The sequence below is a fragment of the Patagioenas fasciata genome, chromosome 1, assembly GCF_037038585.1.
Source record: "Patagioenas fasciata isolate bPatFas1 chromosome 1, bPatFas1.hap1, whole genome shotgun sequence".
Taxonomy (NCBI): domain Eukaryota; kingdom Metazoa; phylum Chordata; class Aves; order Columbiformes; family Columbidae; genus Patagioenas; species Patagioenas fasciata.
In genome coordinates, this window is record NC_092520.1 from 125,327,117 (window position 1) to 125,352,410 (window position 25,294).

General features: G+C 38.2%; 1 protein-coding gene across 2 annotated transcripts; it reads left to right on the top strand.

Moving 5' to 3' along the window:
- Nucleotides 1–4,547: 4,547 nt before the first annotated feature.
- On the top strand, nucleotides 4,548–23,561 carry ARL6 (ARF like GTPase 6). 2 transcript variants are annotated; one of them, XM_071813932.1, is made up of 8 exons: nucleotides 4,548–4,654; nucleotides 7,670–7,820; nucleotides 10,279–10,343; nucleotides 12,077–12,145; nucleotides 14,599–14,693; nucleotides 18,467–18,596; nucleotides 19,956–20,011; nucleotides 22,476–23,561. In XM_071813932.1, exons 2-8 carry the CDS (start codon nucleotides 7,698–7,700, stop codon nucleotides 22,499–22,501), a joined length of 564 nt encoding a protein of 187 aa, XP_071670033.1. In that variant the 5' UTR covers nucleotides 4,548–4,654; nucleotides 7,670–7,697; the 3' UTR covers nucleotides 22,502–23,561. The 2 variants fall into 2 exon arrangements, with proteins under 2 accessions (XP_071670033.1, XP_065700369.1); XM_065844297.2 differs by having other exon boundaries at nucleotides 10,279–10,340.
- Nucleotides 23,562–25,294: the final 1,733 nt, after the last annotated feature.

Sequence of the window (25,294 nt, forward strand, 5' to 3'; positions counted from 1 at the left end):
CATATCCTGGGTAACCAGATCTCCCATTTCTTTCTGGAGAGGGCCCACATTTCCCCTAGTCTTCCTTTTAGCACCAATGTACCTATAGAAGCTTTTCTTGTTGCCCTTGATGTCCCTGTCCAGATTTAATTCTATCAGGGCTTTACTTTTTCTAACCTGATCCCTGGCTGCTCTGACAATTTATCTATGTTCCTATAACGTGGTTGGTATGTTTTCTCAGGATAGTCACTATTTCTGTGTGTTGGTTTTAAAAGTATCTCAATTAAAAGGGGTTTTAATCTCTGTCTCTTCTGTGAAATTAGATTGTATGCAATTAAATATGACTACTCTTCATAGTTTGCTGTTCTAGCATAGCCATAAAATGTATCAATGTATGTGTATATATGAATAACTATTTGATGACAGACACTTTAGATTATATATATAAGCAGCCATGTCAAAACTTTAAAGGTAGATGGCTGCAAAAGTAACAGTATAATCATAATACTCACAAACTATTTTACAAACAAACCGTGGCCTCAGCACAGATCTCATATCCTTACCAGTAGTCTGAAACCCACCTTGTCTTTAAAGACCCCAGATAACATATGTTTTGCTGTTGCTTCTTTTCCTCTTACCGAACCATATGTTAATAATAACTACCTGTGGCTCAGTCTTCGCCATTCGTCTCACAGAAAAGCAGCCGTGGCACTGTACCTCTGGGTTGTGTCTTCATTGGTCTGGACTCGTGTAGCATTGCACAGAGCAAGCACCATCTACTCATTCTGGGAGACTGAACATTTCTCAGCTGGTATCGTTGTTTTCCCCCTGGGACTGCCTCACTGTTCAGAATGACATTTCTTCATGTAATATATCTCCCATATGTGTTCCCACTGCATTTTTATTTCTGCCTTTTTGCCAGTTTATAACAGTATTGTAGGAATAGCCATGTAATAAAACGCTTAATACACTGATTTGCAGTCCCAAGGGGAATTTACATTTGAAGCAAAGTTGTTATTAGTTACTGAAAAGTAGTGTTATCTTATTTTATTATTATTATTCTATTCCTGTGATAATATGATGTTCCATGTAAATTTTCATGTGCTGGCATGCCTACAAGTTAATAGTGTTAATAGAATGCTCAGCTCTCAACATTAGGCTGTTTTTAAGGTGAATTGCATTACATATGCCATCTCTTTGCAGAAAGAATATGGGGTTTGGCAAAGCTTCCTGCTGAGCAACATAATAAGATTTTTGTACAACGTACAAGTTACTGATTATTATTGTATTTTATTTTTCTATGATTTCCTAAGAGGCATTATCAGGTCTTACAGATGGGGTAAGCCTGTTTATTAAGATATTTATTAGCAAATAAAAGTTACAGTACTGGTGGTTATTTTTGAGTTAATGGTGTTTGTTTTGCCTTAAGTTACTAATATAATGATACACAGTGAAGCCTGTCATACATGATCATGCAAAAAAACCCCAGCTGCTTAACACAGGGTGGTGTACTAATAAAGATGGACCAGCAATATGTTCTAACACTTGAGATGCTTCAGGGTGGTGGTGTCTTTTTTCAGCTAATGAATGCTTAATCATAGTGGCCTCTTCTGTGCTTACCACTGAGCTTTTATGCTCTGATAAATGCCTTATCAAAATGCACATGCAGTTAACAACATCAGGAAAAAACTGTACACATTAAAAGTTCCAAACAGCAGCACTCTCTCCTTGAGAAACACAAGGAACCTGAATTTTAAACAGATCTCAATGTGCTATTAAGATTCTGCAGTACCGTTCAAGCTCCTTATGGTGGTTCACTGAGCCATGCAACTACTTTCATGCAAGTCCTTCTCTAGTGTTCTTCCAAACTCTCACTGACAAATGCAGTCTTATAACTGATCGTATTATGTAAATAATGCCAGGCCAATACACAGTGATTCACAAAGAAGTAAATGCCATATACAGTAATCAGACCCTACCTCAGAAAGTTAATAATTAGCCTTTCATTTCTTAACATCATATGCATCCAATACATAAACAAACAGAAGCATATGTAGATTATTAGGATGTCCACAGTCCATTACATCCTGCATATTTTACATGGGAAGAGCTTTCTTGCTAGGGACTGTCAGGTTTAACATGGTGTCTATGATGAAGAATGAATATTGCATTTTAGATCTGGTTACAGAAATGCCTCTGCCATTCTTTCTTCTTTGTTGAGTTTAGAACTACTTCTTAGATGCAGACTGATTTCAGTATAAAAACTAGGAGACAACACCCTCCCCTAAAACGGACTTACCCCACAACCCAATTTGTGTTTAGAAAGTGCTTCAACCCCGAATTTCACTGTGAGATTTATGCTACTTGCTTTTCCTGTAATGACTCATAATGTCACTATGAGGGAATCTCATATTTTAATCAGAACCTTTCTGGGTATAGGGAAATCATGATTGCAATTTACCTCAAACCCTTAAAAATATTGAAAGCAACAATGAGAATTAAGAAAGCCAAGCAACAGACAAAATGCTTGTAGTCTTTTTTAATTTTTGAAGTTTAATGACAAGTGCATTTTAATTAGGAGCTTCTGATTTAAGATTTTTAGCAGCGAGAACTGTCCACATTGCTATCAGTTATTTCCACTTCTCTGCCCATGGGAGAAGGTGAGATAGTAGACTGAAAGCTATGTTCAGCATAGATTAAACTACATTAGAGTTTTTCAAAACGGGGGTGAAGCTCCATGAAGGAAAATTGCTTCTTCAAGCCAAGGAGCTGTACAGACCTCCCTGTGAGTAGCAGAGGCAGAACTGTGCACTCTACCCCTCACTCATTGCTTATCTTTGTTCAGAAGTGAAGGGCAAACCCAAAGATACACTTACAATCTGGAATTATGGGAATGATCAGATTGCAGTGAGGAGAGTGGGAGGGACTGAGTTGCTCCAGCTCGTTGGCTTGCACTGCAGGCCCATGAGGGATGTGTATGGAACAGCGCGCTGAGCTCTTCCTTGCCTCAACTTCTGCTTGGACATGTAGGGTCTCATTAGGGTCTGCAGTGTCAGGTACTGAGCTGGACACAGGGAATGGTATAGGAATAATCTTTTACATCCTGTAAGTACCTCCATAGAGGTGTGAGAGTGAGGAAAACTCATGCTCCTGTTCCAAGTAAAAAACAGGATGAGTCTTTTCTGCATTTGATACCTGCAGCAGCATAGTAAGTCACAGCATGTACTTTCACAGAATTGAGAACAACTTTGGCAGCGAAGTTTAAGTATATGGTAGAAAAGAGACTGGGTTTTAGCTTATATCTAGTCCTGTGTCGAGCTCATTTAAAGAACAGCATTGCCAGCCGGGCGAGGGAGGTGATTGTCCCTCTCTGCTCTGCACTGGTGCAGCCTCACCTGGAGCACTGTGTGCAGTTCTGGGCAACACAGGATAAAGCTACTACAGAGTGTCCAGAAGAGGGGTACGAAGTTGGTGGTTTGGAGAGAAAGCCATATGAGGAGCAGCTAAAGTCGTTGGGTTTGTTAGCCTGGAGGAGACTGAGGGGAGACCTCATGAGGCTACAGCTTCCTCACAAGGGGAGGAGGAGGGGCAGGCACTGAACTCTTCTCTCTGGTGACCAGTGACAGAACCCGAGGTGACGAGAAGATGTGCCAGCGGAGCTTTAGGCTGGACATTAGGAAAAGGTTCTTCCCCCAGAGGGGGGTGGAGCTCTGGAACAGGCTCCCCAGGGAGGTGTCACGGCCCCAAGCCTGACAGTATTCAAGAGACTGGACAACGTCCTCGGACACATGGTGGGAACTGTGGGGTTGTCCTGTGCAGGGACAGGAGTTGGACTCCATGATCCTTGTGGGCCCTTTCCAATTCCAGACAATCCAAGTAATTTTAGGTTTGTGCAGCAGACGTAGAACCCGCCTGACTGAACTGCGCTACACAGCAGAAAATTACCAAAGTGTATTTCTAGGCGCTGTGTCCGGTTTAAACAAGCTGCTCCCTCCCAAACCCCAGTTGCTGTAATTACCTAAAGTGCCAACTGGGCGTGACATTTTCCCTGAACATTTGTGCTCCAGTGAACTGCCCGCGGCAGAAACAGGAGCTACTGCGGACACAGAATCACACACGGAACCACGGAATGTTAGAGATTGGAAAGGAGACCCTTGGTGCTGGGTTTTATTGGGCTTTTTCTTCACAAGAGGATTTATCTGACCGAGCGCTCCTGCCTCAGCTGCGCTAGAGAAGCAGACGCAGACGGGTGGGGATAAAAACACACAGGACTCGAACGCGGTTCGTACGCGTGATCAGCCTGCGACGCCGGCCCGGTGTACCGCACAGGCGCCCGGGCACAGCTGACACAGAAATACGCAGAGCTGTCAGAGATGATGAGGTTCCCGAGCCGCAGCCCCGGGAGCGGCCCGGGCAGAGCCAGGCCGGGCCGAGCCCGCCAGCCCCCGCCGCCCCCTCAACCCCGCCGGCGGCCGCCGGGCCGGCAGGGGGGCCGTGGCCTCCCGTGGAGCACGTCGCCATCGCCGGAAGGGGCGGGGCTCCTGGAGGGCGGGGAGGCGGAGCAACGCTTCGGCGGGGCAAGGATTGGTTGGGGCGGAGTGGCGGTTTCCTCGGCAACGGCGCAGGCGGCAGCGGTTCGTGACGGCCGGGCCCGGCCGACTTCTCCCGGGCCGAGGTCGGTGCTGCGGCCGCGGGGCGGGCGGGAGCCGGAGTTGCGGGGTGCTGCCTGGGCCTGGCCTCCTGTGGGGTATCGTGTGCGGGAGCCGTGACCCCACCCTAGGCGAGGGGACTCGCACCCGCTGCCTTTTGTCGCCCTGCCCGGGGCGTGAGTGCCCGCTACGAGGGGTACTGCCCAGGGGGGCTCGGCGGCGGGAAGCCCCGTCCTCCTGTCAGCGGTGAGGAGCCCAGCCGCCCGGGGCTTCTCAGTTGTGGTCCCTGGCGCTCTGGGGTCGTGCTGGGCTCTGGCTCCCTGCCCGCTCACCCCAAGTGCGGTGGGATTCGGGAGTCCTGGAAAAAAAAAAAAAAGATAAACTGTAGCTACAGTTTTAAATGATGCTAATCTGAAAGGACCTCCTCTGCGTGGCTCAGGCAGCCTTGGTATCTCAACGTTTACGTTTGGGCGATCCACGTGAATTAAATGGACTTAGAGCAGGGATGTCCAACTCATTTACCCCGAGGGCCACATCAGACTCGCGGTTGCCTTTTATATAAGGATTTACAAATATCTACATTTATACAGTCCTAAACTTACATTCAGCCCTTTGAAGGCAACCTCCAGGCTGTTGTGGCCCCCGGTGAAAACGAGTTGGGCACCCCTGAGTGTCGTTCAGTTTGGAAGGGACCTCTGCAGGCCGCGTGCTCCACTCCAAAACTCAAAGCTGCGATATGTACTAATGTATCACTTTCCAGATTGTCGCTTTCAGCTCACCGTGCTCATAACTGGAGCAGTGCGTTGCGATCTCTTGCTGAGCAGCCCCTAGAGAGAGGCAACCATGCGTGCCCGGGCACCTCTCGAGGAGTCTCCCTGGAGCTGTGCTGCTCACCCGGGCCTGCTGCCTGGCAGCGGCTCCCCGCTTCTCTAAACACTTTACATGACTGGTTTATCTTGGAGAGTTCTGCAGCCTGGGTACTCAAGACAAGTGTTAATCACTCATGCCTCGGACAGGCTTACAGTTCTCAGTAAAGCTTTATGGACTCTGATAACAAGTTCTTGGACAAGACTTTTAATAATTTGAGTACATGTTTAGCCTGTGGTGTATAGCATTGTAGACTAAATATCAGCTGTCAGTAAAAGGAACCTGTGTCAGCTGTAACTGCTGTAACTTTTCACAACTGAGGAAAATAATGGGACAAGAAGGGCAGGGCAAGAAGTCAGGGGTACGTTTTTCCCCATTATATTCTTAAATAATGACTTTGCCAACTGTTATGAAAAAAATCTTGCAAAAAATGGCTGTAATTAAAATGTTTCTAGAACTGTTTTCAAAGTATGTGTATTTAGGCTTTGGAGTTTAAAAGTAAATCCCTAGAAATATCTTTTAAGTGCTTGCATTTTTTCCTTTTCTATTTTAAGTGTACCTGTAAGGATTTTTTTGACCTTATTGTCTAGAGAAGGGGTGTCAAATTAATTTTCACATTTTTTTATACAGTCCTAAAATTACATTGGTCCCTTTGAAGGCAACTATGAGGCTCATGTGGCCCCCCATGAAAATGAGTTTGATGCCACTGGTCTAGAGTATGCAGATAAGGATCTTGATTGGACTAGAAAGTAATGCATTTTGGAGCAGGGTTTTGTGAGGTTAATTTGATAATAAACAGTAAGCCTTTATCTGCTTTCAGAGTAGTATGTATATTAAAAAAGGAGTGGGACATAAAACATGGAGAGTTAGAAGAAAAAACATGGTTGTTTTGTTTTGTTTTGTTTTTCTGAAGGAATTGCTATACCAAATGTTGGACCTGTTTTAATCTGGTGACAGCTCCGTGTAGCTGTTACACGCATAGTCACTCTGTAGATGGCTACCAGTCTTGAATCAAAATGCACTAGACAGAGATTTTAAAAGGATATGTGTTAAAAAATTAGAAAAATACATTGTAAACAATGGTGATGGCTTACATGACCTCATTAAATTCAAAGATTTTTAAATTATTTCTATTAAAATGCAGTTAATCATCGTTTTGTAATCAGTTAATGAGGAAGTGAAACCAAATATTTGTCATTGATGTTTTTTCCTCTTCCTCATTCTGCCATGATTTTCTGGGGTAATTAAGATCACAGTCTAAGTTGTCCAGTGCTGTGTGTTTTTTCTTTATTATGAGGAAAAAACAGCCTTCACCACTCCACAGAATTCCTCTGGCATTAATTAAATGCTTTATTATTGAATGCATCACCAATATTTCAGCTGTCTGATTGCTGAAATACAAGGGTTATCCTCTTTGCAGAGTGTGTTCAGCCAGGTACCACAAGGGAACACGTGTTGTAAGCTCCTTTGAATATGCTGCTGCCAGGTAACTTCAATCGGTGTCTAGGCAGGAGTAGGAGTTTGGCATCTACCTGAGGTGTGGGTGAATGTTATGGTGTCTGGTTTCATGTCTGTTGGATCTATTATATTCAGTTTCTATTTGTAGTGAATTAGTTCCTAATTATATGCGTTAATGTCAACAAAGCCTATTACAATTAGAGTTTGAATTGAATTGACAGAGGGTACTTTATTTGCTTCGGTGTTCAGTAAATCACATAGCAGGTGCTGAAGAAGGGAAATACTGTTTTGCTGTGTCATCTAAATTATGATGACTGACGGGACTACTGACAATTTGAAGCAAAATGTAATGGTCTTTCCTTTTTTCAGTTTGGTGGAAGGTAAGGGGGGTGTTGCAGTTGTGCTCCTGTTTAGACTGGTCGGAATGATGGCAATGTTGCTACCCAGTGAATCAAGGACATTGCATTATATAGACAGGGCTATAAACGGCCAATCTACTTTTGTATCAAGGCCTCTTCGCCATAATCAGCTTACACTCCATTTGCTTAGTGTACCAAGGAAACCTGCTGTGACAGTGTTTGTGTGCTGTCTTATTCACACTGTCCTTTTAAAAGTTTAAGGACTGCTTAGTCCCATGCCCACCTACTGTGCTAGCGCTGCTGTACATGTCGAGGTTTTTCAACGGCTATCTCCTTCTCTGATTTTCTGAACAACAGGTGATCCCTGTGTACGTGAGCCAGAATTATGGGATTGTTTGACAAGCTAGCGGGATGGCTTGGGCTGAAGAAAAAGGAAGTTCACGTTTTGTGCCTTGGCTTGGACAATAGCGGCAAAACAACTATCATAAATAAACTTAAACCTTCAAATGTAAGTAGCCTATTTAGTACACGGTTGATGTTTTTACTGCAGAGTTGATGTTTGTTTAAACTAGTTTTCCATGCTGTTATACTAAATGTTATTATGGAAAAGATGTGAAGAGATTTTTTATTTAGTATATTTTAAAAAATCTGTTTTAAGAGTTTCCAACTAACTAAAACTAAATGTAAGCACCCACGTGCATATTATGAAAACATTTCCCCAAAAAAACACTGTCGATGTGGCACTTTTTTTCTAAGATCACATAATAAGGAAGTGTTTATGATGGCTGGAATCAGGATCTGAAAGTTTTCATAAGTCACTTAAATAATTGTTACAGGATTGCAGTTACAAGTGATATGTCAAACATTTGGGATTAATACAGTTGTATAGGAATTTGTGCTTGTCTAAATTTATCATGTTTATTTTAATCTCTTCCTGAAAAATAGTAAGTATATAATAAATAATAAAATAGGAAATAATGTGAAGATGCACACAGTGATGACTTAAGCATTTTTAAAGCACAATACCTTTAAAAATAAGTAGCATTTATACTTAAAGTCTATTAATCCAGTGAAAAGTGTTTCAGGCCACTAAGAGTGCATAGTATTCTGAGCAAAATTTAAAGCAGGATTACTTTGTTTCTAGATATGTTTACAGAACAGAAATAGATGAGTTTTGGTAGGCATGTGCAAAGCCAGAGGCTTGTGCTTCTTGGTTATATGCATCTTTTGCATCAGGACACAGCTTTAGTTTTTTAATTTCCGTTGAAGTTTTCCTGAAGAATACCACTGGACATTGTTTAAAAAATGCAACATGGTAAAGAGTCTGCTACTCTTCCATTTCTGGCAATTATTCTTCCGCTGAAAACTAAATAGATTTATAAAGAAAGACTATGAAGTGCTTACTATCTGCTGCCAATCATTTTGAGGAAATGCTAAAATTTGTACCAGGCAAATTATGTATCTAAGTAATTTTTGAGACCTTTATTGTAGCAGGGTTTTTATGTCATGCCTTAAGTACTAAAGGATTCCTAACTAAAGTTTAACACAAACTTCAAGATTTAGCACAATAATAGGTATCAGAGAAGGTCCAAAAGGAACCACACAAGTAGAATAAATAGAATTTGTTTGCTTTACTGTAAATCATATAATGAGAATTTACTTCTGAATGTTTTTATTTAATGTGATGCTTTGCATCACATGTGGGTACCTTTGCATACAACTCATGTAAGTCCTATCCTTGCAGGACATGACATTCTCTAATGTGCAACAAGTGTCATGAGATCAGAATTGATGAATTTGTCTTTAGTAAGTTCAATGGACAGATGATTTTGGGCTCCAGATCAACCCAGTCTTCTTAAGAAGAACTGCTACTTTGCCTTGGGAGCAATGTATTAGATGTCTGGCAAGAACAAGTGTTTTTCCATCTGTTTGCAGTTGTTTCTTCTGGACTTGATAAATCCATTTGAAATAAATGTTAAAGAAATAACACCTCTTCTACTCTGCACAAATTTTCCCTTGGTGACAGGAACTGCTGGCTGAACTGTTTATGATGGTGGAATGCCCTTTTCATATTGAAGCTGCAGGTGAACAAGCTAAGCTTGCTTCCGTTGTATGCAAGGAGTCAACTGCTTATAGTTTTCTTTAATAAGGGGCTCTAGAAAGTCTGTAAAAGGATTGCATGTCACTTTCCCAGACAGCTCAAAGGAATGTGACCTTTTTCCCTGCTCAGTATCAATGCTTCTTAAAGGAGCTATTCTGTTGTACCAACTTAGCTGGTAAGTTCCTTGGCTAGCTCAGCAGTAAACCTGGTTATCAGACTGATCTATTAATAATGCTTTATGTTTTGGCTGTTCCTCTGTGGTAAATGGTGATTTCTTCCAGTGGTCTGGTAGTTTGGATAGAGTTATGCTTAGGCCGTTGTGTAATGTCTGCTGTATAATTCCTGAAGCCAAATAGGCTCCTCCAGCCTGTGGGGAGACGCTGGGTGTACGGCCAGTCTACTATTTTGATAGAACTATACCCTCTTTTATCTAGTAGGCTTGGGGTATTGTGTAGACTTGCTTGGGTTCACATTGTGATTTCCAAAGTGCACAAATATTGTGAACTTTGACCTCAGTCATAATCTTCAAGCTATTATCTTCCATCTTAACCTGTGTACTTTTTATTTCATAGGTAATATCCACACATACTAATAATAGTAAAGAGAGAATAATGTAAAGGGTAGAATCTAACTCTTAAGGCTAAAAAGTCTTAAACTTCAATGCATTCACTGTATTTCCTAGAAAATATAAACCGCTGATGTCTTGAATTTAGGAACTTTTTTAATATAAAGTATCTGAATTTGTAGAAAGTCTTTGTATTGCACAGTTTGGGGAAAAATAGATCTGTAATGTGTTCATGTTTCAAATATATTTCAGTATTTACATTTTCTAACTTGATTGTAAAATTTGTACTTTCTTTTAAAGGCTCAGACTCAGGACATCGTTCCAACAATAGGATTCAGTATAGAGAAATTCAAGACATCGAGGTAGTAGTTTCTTTCATTTTCTCCATTTAGCAGTAGTAATTAATACACAATAGTTGGACTTAATTACCTCTTTCACTTGCATGTATAATGTGTGGTGGTATAATGACAAGACATGCAGTTTGCTCAAATGCTGTAGTACCTAGGAGTCCTAATTATGATCCAGGACTGACAGCATTAGCATATATTCTGCATATTTTGTGCTGATCTAAAACTGTGTTTGTGAACAAACACACAAACCCAACATACACAAAAAACGCCCAACACAAAACAAAAAAACCCCACAGTTTTGCAATAGTTTGCATAAGCATCTTATTTCTGTCTGTTAAGAATTTTTAGAATAGAGTGCTGTTACAGACTTGAGGAGAGACATTTGCCTAGATGGTAACCTGTATTCCATTAAGCACTCTCACTGGAGGAAGTCTGAAGAGATTGCAGTCTAATCTCATTAAATGAAAGATGGTCCCTACAATCATAGCAATGTAAAGATGGCAGGGGCAAAGGTCAGGAAAAGGAGGAAGAAATCATTGTTTGAATGAAGGCTAAGATTGAAGAATGTAGTAAGACGAAGATATTTTAAGGAGGTAACATTAGATGCTATTTTATTATTATGTAACCTTCACAACATTTTTAATGGGTGCAGTTGTTCTTGAAAACGTGCAGCATGCCCCACTGAATGACGAGACATCTGTAAGAAAATTGTTTCTTCCTTGAGCTGACATGTGGGATTGATAGGTTTCATATTTTTATAGGAGGCTCAACAACCGTATTCTGTCTCATTAAAGCACATAAGACAGGTTTAGGATTTGGCTGTGTGAGAATGTAAATCTATTTATATTGCTTTCCTTCACTCTGATCCTGTAGTAAGAGAGAAGACCTGCAAATGCACCATGTAGAATGACTAAAAACCAAAACAAAAAACTCCAAAACTGTATTAATCTACTGTTACAATCAAAACATTGTTTGGGGTTGCTACTAACTTTATACATGGCAGAGCAGCTGGTGTAGAATCAGATGATACCTGGATATAGAGCTGAAAGGGTGTTTGGAGAGCTTCCTTCTCTAAACCTCCTGATTTTGGTATGGCTTCTACTTGGGGAGCTATTTGGGACTACTCAAATCAGGAACGCCTATTAAGGAATTCAGTGTTGCCTCTGTAGACATTTCAAGAGTGGATCAGAATTTTTCGTAATGTTCTTTAAGTTGACCTGCTTTATTTAGCATTTGGGTGAAATATCAAAGTTGCAAAGACTACCCTTTGTCGCTCTGTCATCTGAGGTAACCTGTTATTACAAGAATGTGATTTTTTTTTTCTGAAGGTAGAATTATGGTGTTTTGGGAGCTTTTTTTTAAGCCTTTTATTTTGCATACAGAAGCCTTTGGATGCTGTTGGTGCCTGTCTAGGGACAGAGTTTAAGACAGGCTATGGTTTTTAAGTAATGGCTCATCTGAATTTCATTTATTCAACATTATAAATAATATTCAGTACTAACATGGTAAAAAGAGAGGGCTGAATGGGAGCTTATTTTGTATTTGATTTAACTTTTTATAATTGGTTTAGTTTTTATTCAGAGGATAAACACATTTTCCATTGTGAAATATTTCTATAAGATGGCAAAACTGGGTAGATAGAGTAACCAGAGTTCCTTTGGGAATCTTTTCCAGGGTAGCAAAGAAAACAGTTTGAGTTTGGGTGGTGTTCTTTGTTTCTGTGCCTCATACAGTTCTTTTCTTTGCAGTTTGTCTTTTACAGTGTTTGATATGTCAGGTCAAGGGAGATACAGAAACCTCTGGGAACATTACTACAAGTAAGCCTATCACTTATTTTAAAGCATTGTTGTTCATACTAGCTGTTGTTTATGTTATTTAAACAAAAGTATGATAGTACCTAGTGGCTAGAAATTATTCAGAGAAGACTTACACCTGGTGTTTGGGAAGGTCATTCTGGATAAATACAACATTTCTTTCCATTCTAAAAAATCAAAATATTTATATTTTTGTTAATCAGCATGCTTTTGAGGTCTTGTTGACTCAAAGACTGAGGTAGCTTACTGGAGGTGGGATTTAAATGTTGAAAACAGAAAAAAACTATCCTATAAGAAAGGACAAAGATGAATTAAGTTTCCTATTTTTCTATTCTTGTGTAGGTAAATCACTTAAGTGCCAAAAGATAGTGGCTGATGGCTGAGATTTTTAGAGGCAAGGGAAATTAACCTCAAAGAGTAAGGCACATGTAACTAAGAATTTGACCAAGTATTCTTAGATATTATTATTAAGCAGGGTATTCACTGTACTTCATAACACTATGGTATTCTTATTGGTAATGGGCACAATTTTCTGTTTTTCTAGCTTCTAATGAAATGTGAATCTTCATTTAAATTTTCTCATTGTTATTCTGTCATACCTGCTGCTGATCTAAATAAGGTGAACTGTAGTAAACAACACAGAAATAGCTTGGAGAAATAGAACCGATAAATTCTGAATATTATAATATTGATTAAATATTAGTATTTAATGTGATAGAGCTTAAAGTAGCCTTTAATTGAGGATTAACACTTTATCTCCTTTCTGTGTAAAATGTTTTAGCAATTTGAAAACTTGTTATGTGGGTAGGAGATCTTCGTTGTTAAAGAGTATTAGACTTATGTCTCCCAAAACTTCTGGGTTTCAATAACTGATGCCCTTAGGCTGCTCTCAGAATGCTAGCCGAGTGCTTCATAAGTAAATAATCTGACTGCTGTGTTTAACACAGTAACTTATCCCTTGTGTGGCATAAACTGCTTTTTTCCTCTTAACAGTAAGGGAAGTTTCTTAGGTGACGCTGACAGAAATATGTGGTTGTATCCACCTCTGTTCCTGATCTGGTACAGTAGTCATGTATTTAAGATTAACTTCTAAGAATAATTAAAAAAAATAGTGCACTTTTCAGTTTATAAAGTTAAGGAAGATACAATTTTTCAACAATTGCAAAATGGCAATCCAATCTGATGAAGTATTTGTGTCTAAGCAGTTGCTTCAGAGTACTTGAAGTACTTTTCTTTGGTTTGACGCTATCTTCTAGGATGTCCTCAAAGTACACTTGTCTTAAATGTAAACTTATGTTGTGTCCCTATTACTGTTACTTGTTTTAAATACATGCTTGGACTTTTGATTCCTCTAGGGGAAAAAAAGCAAAAAAAAAAAAAAACCCAACCCCAAAAAAAAAAAAAAAAGAAAAGAAAACAACAACAAGAAAACACAGAGAAAAAACACCATGAAACCTGAAAAATGCCTAAGCATTCTCAGCTAATATGGAAAAGCTTTATTTGCTGTTAAAGTTCTACTGTGCTTTAGAAAAGGATGGGCCTTCTCATACAATCTTAGGCTGGTCAAGTTATTTCTGTCTTTCAGTAGGTCTAGGACTGTTTCTTATCAAAATACGAAGGTAGATGGTGCTAGAGGGTGAAGAATGTAATGGTGTCTCAGAGAAACCTAAAACAAAGGAGAACTGGATACTGCATTAAAATGTAAATTAACAATACTTCTTGTGAGTGTTTATAAATGTTCATCTGAATTGGTCAGACTCTATTTTTCTTTCAAATAAGTTTCAATAAATGAAACATCAAGTCATAAAATATCACTAATATCCTGAAATAGGAGTTGAACAGCATGTATACATGTTGTACAAGATTGTGGTCATATTGCTAGCAAAAAATCTTAATGATTTGAAATAGTTGAAAGTTTATACCTGTTTTTCAAAACAAAAGAAAAATCCTGTTTATGCAGACTTTTATAAAAGTTAAATTAATCTGCATATGCTTAGTTGTTAAACAGCTTTAGACACAGTTTTTTCTAAAAAGGTAACTGACCTTTCTCTACATAAGCGTGGTTTAGTGTAGAAAATAAGTAATTTCTACAAAAAACATGTCTGTCTGGCTGCACTGTCAGAATAAGCAGTTGATTACATTTTCAAAGTTCATTTTTCAGCCTCAGTAGAGAAATGAAGCTTTTCTGAAGGGTCCGTGTGGATGGAACCTTGTATAAGTTGTGCAGCTAACAACCTCATGTCTCAAATAAAAAAGAAGAGAAATGCAGGTTAACAAAAGGTTGAATTTCAGAAATAAGACTGGATTCAATGTTAATGGTAAATAACAAGAACAAAAATTGGAAGGGAAAAAATCAGTTTTGTTTGCTTTTTTTTGGTGTTTCTTCTGAAGTCTTTTCTTAATGACAGTTTAAGAGAAGCTATAATTTGCCTCTTTGCTCTTTTTATGTTATGCAGAGAAGGCCAAGCCATTATTTTTGTTATTGATAGCAGTGACAAATTAAGAATGGTTGTGGCCAAAGAAGAACTTAACACTCTTCTGAATCATCCAGGTAAGGAGGCTTTTTCCCCCTTCTGTCTCCATATTTGTTATGTTGTCTTAATGAAAACCCTTCTTATTTGACACATTCTGCGTTCTGAGTACTTTACAAATATTTTAGCCATTCATGAATACCAGAACAATAATAGTCTTCACTAAGTTTGGGGTTTTTTTAATGCCTATTCACATTTACAAACTGATCATACTTCAGTTGCCTACGAAGACTTGGATTGGTCTCTCATTAATCAATATAGAGCACAAAGTGCATTGTTTGAGGAAAAATAGACTTGGACACTTTCGAAGCTGGAGACACTGTATATGATGACAAACACATACAAAAAAGAATCTCCCTCTCTGTTGTTTTTTTTTTTTTCAATTAAGATAGCTAATTCCTGTAGCATTACTTGTAATTTCTTTTCTTCATCTTTGTTATATTTCTTTTTCTTGTTATTGCACTTCATAAATAAGGATGGATAATTATACCAGTCAGTTCCAATTGCCTATAAAAGGATACATGGAATAGAAGAGAATATGAGACAATTCATAATTGCGGGGTTAGGTTTAGGGTGTTTGTTTTGGGTTTTTTTACGTGAGGGGACACGTTTTAAATTAAGTTCTGAGATCAGCCAATTCTTTGCTTCTTTCTTCTTCCATATAGCCAACATTATTGGAATCTTTGTAAGCAATTTTGACTTTGATTTTGAGCACTTTAGTTAGTTGCTCTGACTAACCAGACTATAAAATTACATGCATAAAATTTAGAAGTGAAATAATCCTGTATTTTCTTATTTATTTATTAAGCTTGTAGAGTCTTAAGGGCTCACCATGCTGAAAGTGAGAAATGAGAAACTGACTTGAGTTTCTAACCCGTGAAAGGGGCAATTATGTTACTATGTTTTTGTTTACCATGCAGACTGCGTATAATAGATCGGTTCTTCAACCAAAAAGCTGTAGTTGAGTGTATGTGAGCTGATTGAGCCCTCCTAATTCCATGTTCAAGGGTATGGGACACTTCAAATGCAGATGATGAAAAGACAGTCTTGCAAAGGTCAAAGGAGAGGATGAGCTGAACCGGAAAGTGCAGGTGGATTATTTAGAAACCAGGGAACTTTGTACCAAAGGTATTAACCACAGTAAAAGGTGATTCCCTTGGTAAAATGGAAGCTACATAGGACCAAGGGTGGGAGGTAAAGCCTGCTGTACTAAGTTACTGGTCTATTAGAAGGCAAAAGAGTGAAAATGTCGAAACTGAGGAGATGCAAGATTAGGTGGGACTTTTCATGTAGGCATTAATAGGTTATTAATGCTGATCTAGCAGGTCAGTGCTGTTCAGTTGTTGATGTGTTTGTGTCTTCTAGTTCTGAGAGATCACGGCTGTGGCCACCTAGTACATTCCCTAGAACCAGGAAAGGGCAGTTTTGTATTTCTGATTTGAGGGAGCTTAGCTCAAATGCAGCAAGAGTGTTCTGTTGTATTGCTTTGGATTTTTGTAGGTCACATCTAAGAGAACCAAAGAGAATAAAAATTCTTCTAGTGGTAATGTTTGATAAAAGTAGCTATTACCCGAATCAATTTATAACAGGTTTACTATATCTACATTTTCATTTGTATTACTATTCTGCTTTTCTTCCTGCATACCCTACTTTCTCCCCATCTATGCTTCTGCCTTTGTGAACCTCCTAGACTGGTTTAAATTTACATGTTTACTTAAGGTTTAAATGGATGCAGGATAACAACCTTGAATCAACTCCTGCCTCTGAAAATCTTAGCAATCCTTCAGTAAAACAGTTCCCTCTCTTTTTCTCAGAATTTACCTGAGGTTTTCTGGTGAAAGGGAATGTGTAATGTGAAGCGTCAGTGGGGTTAGAAGTTATGCTATCTGGGAAATCTTTATGAATCAGAACTATAAATTATTTTTACTTATGTGGTGGACAATGCACTCTACAAATAAGGGCTTGTTTAGTGATCACTGTTATCGTGTTATTTTTTTAGCAATATTCATTCTTCAGCATTTTGCAAGATGATAGTCTATAGATTACTTGTTTAGATATTGACTTTTGGGTCACTTGACCTCCAGCACATGCTTCTAAAATAAAATGAAATTTCTAGAAATTTGACTTATTTGTATAAAACTACACATCATGCATTTCTAGTGTACGGTTGATTATTTTTTAATGTATTATAAATATTTGCAACTAAGAAATATTAGCTTTCCATTAATAACCGTAAAAAACATAGCAAGGGGAAATACTGTATAATAGGAAATAATGTCATAAGGTGGGAAATAATCTAAATATCTGCAACCATTGGTTTATTTAGCAAACATATTTAAATATACATTTATGAGTCTATGTGGGTAGGTTGTGCCACTTTTAAATTGCTTTAAAAAAACAATTCCTTTATTTACTTGGCTCTTTGCATATGTGATGTCAACTAATTTTTGTGGTTTTAATGTATTCATGACCTGCAACCTGTGGGTAGCAGGGTTCATTGAATTATACTATAGATTAGTGTAGAAATTTCAGTCGGGACAGAAAAGCTATTCAACTATGGAATCAAAAGAGAGTTGTAATTATTACATTCTTTTCTTGTATTTTGAGGCCTTTGATTTGTGTTAGAGGATGTCAGAGTAAAACACAGCTCCAGATAGAGTAAATTGTTGTAAAAATTGTCAGCACTTCGGTCAGCACTCATGATCTCTGAGTAGGGGTGGCAATAGTGTTATCTCCACTGATTTTGCGGAAGTGTTCAATAGAGGATTTGAAAAGAACACAACTGAGAAGATTCGAACCACATCAGCATTGACAGTTTTGGGATTTTTCTTGTTTTGTTTCCCTACTCAAGCAGGGGCCAGGTAGCTTATATTTGAAGCTCTTAAATAAATACTTAGTTTATTTCCTCTGTGAAATAAGCTTTTGTTTTTACTAGTTTAAAAAGAGCCTGTATAGTAATTTTCATCATAGGGGGGTTTTAAGTTCTTTTCCTATCAGGAATTGATTGATAGACTCAATTTTAGATTTTCTCTAATCCTGTAACTCACCCTTTGTTTAAATGATGTGAAAAATTCTTAGAGCTGGTAATTTTTCAGGAGTTCTACATCTGTGAGGCTGAAGAGAATATGCTTGGTTTCCTTCTCAATGACTCACTAGTCCTTGTGGTAATCAGAGAGGCTTATGCTTTTACATGTTTAAGTGTGCCAGAAATTGTCAGGGTACTTGTTTTTGTCTGTAATTCTCACTGCTAGCTGAGAAGAGCTTCTGTAAAAGAAGTCTTTGTTCAAATGAAGGTAGGATAAGGGACGTCCAGGCGTGTGCTTCTTTTTTTTCCTATTTTATGAATTCATGGATGCTTTCCAGGATACTAAAGGATAATTCAGACTACCCTTATGCAACTGCTGTTGTGAGGATATGAATGAACACAACTAATTTTTCTGTGTTTTATACATCCAGTCCTCAGTAAGCAAAGATGTTTAGTATTTGTAGGCAGTTTGGTCTCCTGTTCCTCAGCTTCACCAGCAATATATACCTACAGATTTGAATGTGTATATAAGGTTAGTGGTAGAGGTGGGGGGAAGATCCCAAAGCCTGCCAGAAATTTTGAGTGTTCTTGAAGCATGAACCAGAGACCACGTGACCCAACAGTCTGCATCTTGGTAGGATACAACCTTCAGAGAAGTGCAGTTACAGGTGAGCAAACTATCTTCTTGTATTGTTTGTAGCTTATTACCTGCAGAGATTAATAAGTGTTGCATGATGTCATGATAGTTTTACTTCTGCTCATGCCTAGATGTTAAGCACCGTCGACTGCCCATTCTCTTCTTTGCTAACAAGATGGACCTCCGGGATGCAATATCATCTGTGAAAGTATCTCAGTTATTGTCATTAGAAAACATCAAAGACAAGCCATGGCATATCTGGTAAATTTCCCTTTTGATTTCTACCCTTTTATTGGTATTAATTTCTACATTCAGATTTTAGTTCTGTCATGCCACTCAATATTATATAACAAACTAGATCAGATAAAATGCTGTGATACCACATGTGGAAGCAGTAGTAACATTACAATACCTACTATGAAACTTGTTTTAAAGGCACAGTGCATTCATGTAGACTGTGATTTGAAAATTTTCAGTATAGAACTATTACACAAATAATTAAATGGAGGACTTGCAGTGAAATCAGAAAGCAGCTTTCTTACCAGAAGAATAGCTGCTGTTATTTTTTCTGAGAAATTGAGTAGAATTGTTAGAGTTCTTCTGCTAGTGTCTTGCAGGTTTCAGAATATCAACAATAAAACGTTTAGAATTTTTGCCACTCTGCAGATACTTTAGTAAACTGTTGTTGAAAGGCCCCTTAGTAAACTTCTTGTGTGAGCTCAGAGTCACACTGTACTCTCATTGTACCCTGTTATATTTGAGGGGGTTTTTTAGCTATAGGAGTTGGTCTGTTTCTGAAGGATGTACGTTTTCATGTCCTCAGATATTATAAATAAATGTGAAAGCAACAGCTAAATGCTGCTGAAAACCTCAGTTTTCATTTTAGACCTTTTAACATTAAAGCTGAATACCAGGGTGTTGGTTTGGGCTCACTGCTTATTGTCTTAGAAATTACACCAATGAATTGCCAAGCTACTTGGAAGATAATTTTGTAGCTAACCTCAGTAATAGTCCACATTCACTGTGGTGCTAGTTTTTGTAAGCTGCACAATGAGGGGCCTTTAAACAGTTACACACCTGTGATTCAAAGGGTAGATTTACACTGTTCTCAGTGTAGCTTAATATTAATATATATTAACAGACACTCCTAGGCTGGCTGTTGCCATGATCTATATATGCACTATGCTTTCTTTCTCCAGTACTCCCAACATCCTCACTGTATACAGAAACTGAGTGGGTGGAGGAAAGGTGCTACTTCGTTGCTGTTGTTGTAAATAGTAGACATATCTTTTATACCATTTTCCGAGGAGGGAGTTAGATATCTAAGTGGAGGTGCTGCAGAACACTGTGGCTGCCTTGTGTCGGAGCTCTTCCAGAATGCCTCATGTTCTAGGGATGATTCCTTTGCCTTGAAACCGGAAATCAAATAGATCATATCTTGAAATGGTGTTTCCATATTGGGAAGATATCTGGAATATGTAATATGAGAAGCAGCCTTCTCCATGTGAAGAAAACTGTACTTAATGCTACTTTGTAATTCTGTAAATTACAGGTATAGCAATGACTCCACTAAAACTGGTATTTTCACAATGTTTTCGTGACTTGGTTTGTTTCTTTCAGTGCCAGTGATGCTCTTAAAGGAGAAGGATTACAAGAAGGTGTGGATTGGCTCCAAGGTATATCATATGTAATTCTCTTACTCTATTTCATTCTGTTAAACTTTTTCATTTTATAAGGTTTTTCCCTTATTATTTCCTTTGTTTTCTTTCTGTCCACATCTGCTGTCAGATCAAATTACACAGTGAGTACTAATGCTCTGTCTCATATTTGCCTTTCATTTACCTCCTTAATGTACATGAAAAGACCATGTCAGTTTCTCTGACAAAAGTGTGTGCTATGAAATGTTAATGCATACCCTTGCAAACAGTGGAACACCATTTCTTGTAGACAATAACAATACCAGGTGCTTCTGAACTTCAGTTTATTATTGTGGTAGTTCAGTTTTTTCTTTAATTTATTCTTCCTGTCCTGAGTTTTACATATCTTAATATTATGTCTCAGGAAATGGTGAATAAGCAGGCTAGAAAAATAAGCAAAGTACACAGACAAATCCACTAGTTTTGATTATTCAGTTCTTTAATCTAGAGCCAAAATAAGAACAGCTTACATTATAATGATATAGCATACACAGACATTCTCAGCTACATAAAAAAGTATCAGATCCAGCTTAGATCATGTTTTACATATACAGATTAATTACAAACTTGGTATGGATGCTGTATATCCTTCTGTTGTATGTTTGTAAGGATCTGGTCTCTTTCCTCCTCTGGTATACTGCTATATGTATAGAATAGTGACGTGTGGTATTGTTTTGCCAGACTCATCCTAATTTTAGCTCCCTAATTTATGTTGCTTACATTGTGAGTGTATTAAGTAGCGTAGTAGAGTGAGAACCTGCAAGACAGTGTCTGTGTCCCGGGGCATTCTGTGCTGTGGCAGCCGCACAATGTCAGCGATGCTCCAGGGGTGGTGCCGCTGATTGCATTTCCTTCAAAATGCAGCTACATTATATATCTCCACTTATCTGTGGATACCAGACTGTCGTTTCCAATTAGAATCCTTACTGCTCATTAGAATGAGATGGCTTATTTTGCTGTGTTATTACAGACTACAGGAACATTTGGTCATGTTTTCTGAGGAAGGGATACTAGCCAATAATTTATCTTTACAAAGAGATTTACTACCCTACAGAAGAAAAGCAGTACATTCTCCACCATCCTATCGTAGAGACAGATTCCAAATCACATATTACTTCCTAGTTTCAGATATCATTCTGGTTTTGGAATATTTTGCTGTGACTTTCTGCTTGTCTTTGAGAAACCTTCTAAGTTTTGACCCAAATTTTGAGTTGATGGTTTTGTACATAGCTTCGAGCTACTTGAAAGGATGTCAAATGCTTGTCTAATTATTTTCTGACAAAATATTGATACTGTATATGTAGATTTTTAAGCACGGTAAGCAGGTGCTTCTGCTGTCACTCACATAGCTATTCACTTCTCAGGGGTTGTTAAACTTCTTAATTTTCTGAGCTGAAAATCGATGGGCTTTATCTAAAATAATTGCCTTTAACTCCCTGGCTCAGTGTCCTCAGAAGCTTAAGAGGAGTTGGGTTTAAACTGTTGTTTCCTAAGCGCATGCAGTTTGGCAATTATACTTTTATTGGGTGAAGACTTTGATATTAAAAGAAATTTTTTACTGTGATTCTCCTGATCATTCCTAGACCACTTGAGGGTGCCATAAAATTCAGTGAAGGAAATGACACCTGGTTAGTGAATGCACAGTTCTTCTTGTCAACAGCCATGCTTCCTTATCTACCTTTTGCAGACCCATTACAGGTAGTTCACAGGTTTGAGGAGAGAGGGGCAGGAGGTTTTGCCTTTTTTCCCTAAAGAAGGCCAGGTTTGCATATATCCCCATTTTGTAATGGGTTACTATTGCAACCAACACATCTTCGGTAGAGTGAAACTAACCTGTCTCACAACAGTCTAAACTGAGTTCACATTCCCTATTAGTGGGGAAAATTGTGCTGATTTCCACAATTTGCAATGGGGATGCAGTATATTTATGCTAACCAAGGCAATGTTTGAAGTGAATTTAGAAGTGGCAATCAGGCAGCAGTGTGGAGAAGTGTGGTTGCTCATAGCAAAGAAGTTTTCATGAGAGTTATTAAAAACCAAACTTTAAATCCCTTGTTGTTGAGGAGTTAGTTCATGTTTACTTATGTGGAAGCTGAAATGTGTAGAAGGAATTGAAATATGTACTTCATAACTTCCAGGCCTTAGTCTCATCAAAGTTGCCTTATAACCCTGAAAAAGATGAAAACTGAATTATGTGGAAGAGTCTTCCCATTTAGTTAGCAACATTCAGGGAAAGCAACTTGGCTGTGGAGGAATTTCGGAAGTGGATGAGAGAGCAAGTTGAAAACAGCTCTCTAGCTGTGCTGTCCCCGTTATTGTAACTACACCAAAATATCTATGGGTGTAGTTCTGTAACCTGGACATGCTGCGTTATGTTTTCAAAAAGCAAAATACCGCAAGAATTAATCTTACTTGTGTTAAGACTGTTTCTTTTTATTAACAGATCAGATCCAAGCAACGAAGACATGAGAGATAAATAAAAGATGGATGGCATTCTTTTACAAACTTTGTCAGTAGGTGTATGAGTTCCTTGGAAAGAAAGAATGATTTAAAGAAAAGGAATGGTTCCGCTAAAATACACCGTGTTGATTCATGTCCTTTTAGTATCTCTTCCAAGAAAACTGAATGTAGGCAACATAGCACTTCAGGTATGCACATTGATGAATTAAATTGAATTTTATGACCGGAGAGCATATTTAAAAAAAAAAAAAATTGTGTTAACAATAAACATCTGCATTCATTTGAGTTTTGGGGTGTAATTAACCATCAGGAAATGCCCCTCTGTTTTTTGGGGGACACCTTTTGACCAAATCGGAATATTTATTTTCCTGAGAAGGAATAATCAGCACTTCCTGAAATACAGCTGCATGAGATACCTACTGATTTTAGGTGCCCATTTTTAGGTATTTCTGCAATTTTTTAATTGTAAATTTTGACATTTGGTTTTTAGTAACCATCTACAACAGGCTACTGTAAGAACATTTTGACTTCAGTGTATTTGGTGTTTTTGCTGCAGATGATTGCAGATGTTTTTAAGGAACTGCTTTTAATGAAATGTTATTAACTGGTTTTGTGATATGCCATGGTTATATTTGCATTCCCATAAATAAAACTTCAAATACACAACATGCCATGTTTTGGGTTTTTTTAACTTAAATATGTTCATTGATGGTCTTTACATCTTAGAGATTTTTGTTTTCCTGTTAGTTTCATTTGGAACTTGTCCATTTTCCAATGGAAATAGCACTGTATACTGTAATAAAATGCTATCTCTTTTGCCAAGCTGCTTTTTTTTATTTGCATATATTTGTTACACTTTCTAATAAACTAGGCTGTTCTTCCAGATATTTGAGGAACATATGGTTGGAAGTTATATTATGGAAACACAGTTAAAAGACAGTTCACTAATTTACTAGATCGTTAATATGAAATGTGTCTTACACCTCTGTGTATAATAACTGGTTTACTGTCAAGAATAATTTTTAATAAACTTTCTGACTTCAAAGATGTACCATAGGTAACAAATTAAGCCAATGCCAAGAACTTTATTTGTGTCATGCCACCTCTTCCCCTTTAATCCCTTCTCCCTTATCCAAGAAACAAGCAGACTGGCACTGGGAAGGCTGAAGACTGTATTTAACTGAGTGATTAGCTGATTCCTGTGGAAGAAGTAATATGTAGGTCTTCCAAAGGCTTTTTTTCCTCCCTTATTAGCATATAAAACACACAGATGTTCTGTAAGCGTGCCTTCTAGAGCTCACTTAAAGAGGAATATTTGGAGCCAAGGGATCTGCCTGAAATGGTACAACAGTTTAATGTACTTTCAGTTATTGTTAAACAGTTAAAATTAACTCCAATGCTTTGCTAGAGGGAATGAAGTCTTACTGTAAAAAACCTTTGTTACAAGATGCCATAATTCTGACAGATCAGTTTGTCATGAAAGTATTCATCTTTCATGTCTCTTTCTGTGACACCTTTGGCCCTGTGTCAACTCTGAATCTCAATAGCTATACAAAAGTAAATGCAGAGGAGGAAAAATCATATATAATTCTGAAATGTTTTTCTAACTGAATTATGGGGCAGATAATTTTCTGATTTACTTTGCATTGGATAACGTGGTAACAAAAATAATACTGGAAGCAAATTCTGCTGAGTATAAGTATTTCTTAATTTTTGTTCACTTATATGGCTTATTTAAATGAAATATTTAAGTTGGCAATATTTTTTTTCTACCAAAGAAAATCTAAGTTTTTACATAAAGTCTATCTGCATTTCTGACTTTCTTGAATAATCTGGACGTTGATGGCTTTATGATTATTTTTGTTTGTTTATGTTGGACTAGCAAAGTACTATGTTTACCTTATGGATTGCATTTACTATAATGGGAAGCTGTTTGAACCTGCTGCTTTGTTCTTCCACCCACAAATCTGAGGAAAGTACCATATTGCTTTTTTACTTTTTGCTTTCTGATGTGGTTAGTAAGACCTTTATGAAAACAGCAGTTAGTTATGTTAATTACTGTTGCCCTTCTTTTTTTGTTTCGTTTTTTTACTGCTTTTCTTCGGGAGCTCTTTCTGTTCCTCTTCTACCAGGACACTGGGCTGGATGGAGACCTGTTGGAAGGTGTGGGAATAGGGACAGCCCTGTTTGATTTTTTTTTTTCTCCATTATTGCTTCCGCTGTTAGTTGTCTCTCTCTTGTAGAACATTTGTGATTGTTCTTTAAACATAAAACTGCTGCAGAGATGTCTTCATATTCACTCCTCCTGGCCCCTATGGTTCACAGGCATTAGTCCATAACATACACAGTTGCTACAGCCTTGAGCTGCTCTAATAATGTTGAATTTGGTACAAAAATCACATATTGCACAAAAGCCTCATGGATCTGTGCAAAAAGGCTACTTTGGAGTCCTTTTCTGAGGGCTCAGTGGCTGCTGGTCTTCAATGCTGTTGTCCCATTACATTTAGGGTGTTAAAATAATTAGAGTAATGAGTTCTACCTGGATGCTTCCAAATAATTTGCATGTATGAGTTCATTGCACTTTAAAAGCAAAGCAGACAAGTGCTTTTGGAGGTTTAAATGACACTTGCAGAATATTCCCTTTTTCTCCATGTTGCTGTTGATGTATGCATTAAATGGGAACTTGATAGGCAACGGAGTGACTGAAAGAGATGCAGAGTCTGGTCTTGACACCCCACTTCCCAGGGAAGTGGTTGTCACCATCCCTGGAGGTGTTTGAGACATATAGGTGAAGCTCTGAGG

Bases quoted from the DNA above. Each gene is read 5' to 3' on its own strand.
- ARL6 (XM_071813932.1), top strand. From the start codon at position 7,698: ATGGGATTGTTTGACAAGCTAGCGGGATGGCTTGGGCTGAAGAAAAAG. The intron at 7,821-10,278 runs GTAAGTAGCCTA...TTTCTTTTAAAG, and splicing joins ATAAACTTAAACCTTCAAAT to GCTCAGACTCAGGACATCGT. The intron at 14,694-18,466 runs GTAAGGAGGCTT...GCTCATGCCTAG, and splicing joins CACTCTTCTGAATCATCCAG to ATGTTAAGCACCGTCGACTG.